This window comes from Anopheles maculipalpis, chromosome 3RL, assembly GCF_943734695.1.
Source record: "Anopheles maculipalpis chromosome 3RL, idAnoMacuDA_375_x, whole genome shotgun sequence".
Lineage (NCBI taxonomy): Eukaryota > Metazoa > Arthropoda > Insecta > Diptera > Culicidae > Anopheles > Anopheles maculipalpis.
Window position 1 is genome coordinate 27,345,047 of NC_064872.1, and position 4,864 is coordinate 27,349,910.

The window sequence follows — 4,864 nt, forward strand, 5'->3', positions numbered from 1 at the left end:
AGAATTTAATTGGTAAGCTACAGTGGACATAAGAAAGCTTCATGACTTTGTAGCACTACTAGGTTGTTTGAATTATTCGTAGAGCTTATCCAGTTTTGCGGTTAGTTTCCAAGTCACAAGCCATTAATAAAAGGCTAGAATAAAATGTAAGTATCGATGTAAAACGACGTTTTAAGGCATAAGAAACTTTTGTAGTCAATAGTGTTTCAAGAGATGATCCAAGAGAATCCAACCGCCTTAAGTGTCCTTTTTGTATCATTTTTTTTTAAATTAAATGCTACATTTTGTGCGTTATCAGTTATTTTGAAGAATTAAAGATTGTGTGGTACGTCCTGGACACTTATCATAGCCAATGCGCCGTTTACTACTGCTTCTGGAATTCTGGAACAGACCGAAACGATCGAATAGGAACAGTAACAAGAGCACGGTGATATGGAAAATGTAAAAAACACGGATAATTGATTAAAATTCTGAAGCGCCTGGCGGATTATTCGTTTTGCACCTCGAACACCAAAGTTCAATTCTCAGAGCAATGACTAAGACAAAATAAAGATTTTTGACAAAATCTGGTCGATCTGGCTCGATTACAAAACTGTGACGTATGATTAGAAATCTTCCTTATACATTAATAAAATAGAATTTATTATGAGACTGTAGACTGTTCGCGAACCTTATTCAAACGTCCTACACAGTGGTGACGGCCCGGTGGTCTTCAAACGGCAGGGCCGGGGATCAAATCCTATTCGGACCGTCCCCCCGTAATGAGGATTGTCTATCCAACTACGTGGTATTGGCAGTCTAGAAAGCCATTTCGATGGCCGGCATGACCTTAGAGATCCAAGCCAAGAAGAGTTAAGCCAAGAAGAAGAAAACACAGTGGTGGATTAATCTATGGGTGGAGTTGGCATCCGCCTGGTGCCTCACCGGTCAGGATATCTCTTCGGTCAGAGATCTCCTCGTCTCCCGGTCAACACTTTTGATCATGATGGGCCATGATGGGCCTCGATATCCATTCCGCGTAGGGCTCCTAGCTACTGGTTCTACAATCAAGGCGAAGTAGCAATGGAATGGAATTTTAAAGAGCTGTCCAGAGTTGTTTTTATTTTATTTATTTCAAGTATGACGGTTTACGTCGTGTTGTCAAACAAAGTAGTTTGTGCCAAAGTAGTAGTGCCAAAAACTAAAATGAAGAAAATTTGTGAAGCCTTAAGGTGTACAAAAGTGATATTAACCGTGCTGTTGAAAACTACTGATTAAGATGTATCCTTCTTGTTTCACTTTTAAAACATTTTACAATTGAATATGACGGTCCAGTGCCGTATTGTCAACTTTTAAAACATCATGTTTTTTATTTATATAATCCAGTTAAATGGGAAAATAAATTCCATATTTAAATATTAAATGTTTAGTGTAAGTTGAATATCAAACCCATTTTTCCGCAACTTATAACTCAACACAAATTTCGCCAGAGCGCAAAGTTGCTGAAATGCATTATTAAAATTATAAAAAAGCACCTCCACCTCCATTAACCTAACCTACCTCCAGCCTTAAATCTATTTTTTCCTTATCGCTTTTGCACCGAGATTAGAATTTCAAGCATGAGTCTCGGCCGACATGACGTACTCGTACTGCTTCCGCAAATAAATTGCTACCATTTATTCGCCGGCGCACTGCTATCCACCATAGGCAAAGGTGTCGACAGCACCTGTTAAACGAAATTGTTCTTGATTACATTTGGCCCCAAGTAGGGTGGAGTTTTTTTTTTTTTTGTACTCACACTTCACAACCACTTTTGCACGTGCCTGATTGTTCCAGACGCTCACCCGGGGAGAGTCAGCATCGGCACATGCAAAGCATGTGATAATAAGGCACTTTTATGCCGGATCTTCCATGCCCACCCAGGGCACATCCATCCCGCTTCCGCTACAATTACTAATCAGCTTGCTCTTTTATGCGTTACCACCGGCAGTGCCACTTCAACGGATAATAACTGTTTTGTCGCTAATGAGATGATACACGTATGCCGCTTTCGTCAATTGCTTAAACCTATCCAAACCCTTAGCGGTTAGGGACCAAACCCAAACCGTACCTCCGAAACATGTTCCACGAAGCTAACGGACAACCATGCCGCTTAAGCCGCAAGTTCTCGCAATCATGTCTGATTACTGCCGGCGCCACCAAAGGCACGTTGCCACACCGTCTCCGAAGATTAATCCTGTCAGGATTTTCCAGCATTCTTCCACCAGCTTATACTGCGATCTCCCGCTGGGTTACGGTGTATGCCGCAACAACGGATCCTATCTATTGCCCTAACTGCGTATAGAGAAAGGAAGGCTACGAGTAGGGAAAAGTTGGCCGGAAAAGTTTTCAATATGCGCTAGACAAAGAGCCGGTAGGAAAGGGTTTTTCGGGTGTGAATATGAATAATGTTAAATTTGTTAGCTTTCACTTCGAACTGGCATACGGGGGTGTACGCAACACTTACCGGGTAGTATAATATAGGCAAGAAAAGGGATTGTTGATGTTGCAAAAAGTAGTATAGAGGTCGTTTTTTTTAGGGCGTGCTATTTTTATTCAGCACAACCCGCTCTTGCTGTTGTAAAGTTTTCCCGTTTGCATAATTTCATTCGAACTCGAACGCAGACAGCACGATTATGATGGTGTTTTAATTGAAGAAACTATAAACAATCTGTGGAGGGAGCAAATATTTATGCTTTACAAACCATCAAAATTTTGTAGCTGGTATGTAATAACATTTGCCTTTTATTGTTATTTAAAAAAAAAAAAACATTCTACACCGAATTCATCCGAAGGCAGCTTTATTGAAGAAGGTTTGCCCAGAGATTTGCCTCTCAATTAACGCACTTTATACCATTCCATTCAACTTTTTTTATTGCACTTCCCTAAACCCGAACTGTCTGTTGGAAGCTGATCGGGAATCCTTTTACCGTTTTAGGGGTGCAAATACTATTTATGAAACAATTCTGCGGTCGTTGGTGTCTTGTGATATGTGTGCTTTACTCCCTTTGGAATCCCTTTTGTTCTCTGAAGCACCCTTATAGGCTACAGTAACAATACTGCAACCAGAACAGGACACGTTACGACGTGCAGGAGCAACAGCATCGGTGAAACGGAGAGTGTGTTTTTCTCTAATGGGTAAGCGTACCAACGCACCTGATTGATAGAGCACTACGCCCTTCGCGATCGAAGAGAACCTCTGCAAAAGGTAGACAACACAGCTTCTCTACAAGCTTTCGGAGTCTGCACGCTGCGTACTACATAACCGTTGTGTACCGCTGATCGAGGTGCTAACGTAGGAGGGCACCACTTTATGTTCCATTTCACACGAGGCAGGTAGAACGGGTGTAAAATAACATTAGCATAACACATTGACCTCTTGAAGACGGATACGCATGTGTACCCTGCGATGCTAGGCATAGGAAGTTAGCTACCTAGATGCTTACCGGGTGTCCCGGAGACCAAGCTGCACGATCGAACTCGTTTCGTACTCCTTGCTGTACCTTTCTGCAATGTTTGCGATCGTGTTGGTACGGTAACGCCCTCTGTTTTACTCTCTGCACAGCATCCAGCATTACCTTTGGAAGGATGTTGCTCTCGAACACCTAAAGGTAGACCAGCTGGTGTAGCAGGTCAACAAGAAGGAACGGATTGGACATGCTGTTACGGGTGGTCCTAACACAGGTCGGGTCCTCAAATTTCTCTCAGTATTTAATCTTCGCTTACCGGTATGTCTGGTATCATTCGTCTTCTGAACGTACAGCAGTAAACAACTTGGTGTGATCTTCATCTCGTGTGCCTTGAATAGCAAGTGTTGTGTCACTTCGAGTGCGATTATCTTCTGTGACCTATTTCGTACTATCAATCAAACATCATGTGCAGCTACGCCGAACATAGTGGAAATCAACGTGACAACGTGTGCTGGTGCTTCGAAGAAATTAGCCTAATGCTGCTAGTTCAACGGATTCTGATGTATCTGTGGTATCGGCTACTGCTGAAGATGTTTCCACGATTGAGTGTACTGCCGAACTGTCACGAATGCTCGCCTCGGCGCAGTCTGCCGTGTGGTCATTTAGCCGACGAATACTGGAAGGCATCATACTTCACACGCACCCTGCAACAAACGCAAGGTCATCTGTACGATAACAAACTTCAGCAAGCTTTCCCTACGGCTGGGTTCTGGTAAGTTTGCAGCATATTATTCTGTTTCCCGTTTCATGTTTAATAAACGTATTGATTTTCTTTTGCAGTAAACGCTTCCCATCGGAACCGCCAGCCTACGAAGAAGCGATCATGCCGTTCGAGGAGGATCTCGAGGAGGAAAACTTTAACTTTAACTGCAGCGATATAAGCCACATGTACCAGAGCACCTTTCTGGACGAGCACGACGAGTGTTTGCTGGCGGAAGCGGATATTGCTTGGGATATGCCAGTGCCAGAGGTGAAACCGACGGACCAATGTCAGCTGAATGAGGAAATTTCTCTTCTCCTGAACGATTACTACATCGACGACGATTTGGACGATCATTTACAAATGGCAGCGTACGAGACGGCGATCGGGAACAGTTTTTTCGGTGAATCGTTTATTGAACCATTGTGATATGTGATACAGTTCCTTAAGTTAAAAGAGTTCCAATTGTACATACGTGGTTAGGTTAGAGAGTTATAATAAGGTTATTAGTTAGTCATGATAGGTTTTAAATTTATCATTTACGATCTTTTAAATATAATTGACGGAGTTGAAATTGAAATTTGTGTCGGTTTGCGGTTAGCTTTTTTTAGTGCTTTTATTTTTAAGATTTTAGGATTTAGGTTCATGTGTTACTATACCGTTTTTGCGCTTACCT

The 4,864-nt window shown here is 42.3% G+C and overlaps 1 protein-coding gene across 1 annotated transcript; it reads left to right on the forward strand.

Annotated features, from left to right (window-relative positions):
• The first annotated feature begins 3,873 nt into the window (after positions 1-3,873).
• Positions 3,874-4,642, forward strand: LOC126565361 (uncharacterized). The gene is made up of 2 exons (XM_050222534.1): positions 3,874-4,200; positions 4,269-4,642. Exons 1-2 carry the CDS (start codon positions 3,893-3,895, stop codon positions 4,615-4,617), a joined length of 657 nt encoding a protein of 218 aa, XP_050078491.1. The 5' UTR covers positions 3,874-3,892; the 3' UTR covers positions 4,618-4,642.
• Positions 4,643-4,864: the final 222 nt, after the last annotated feature.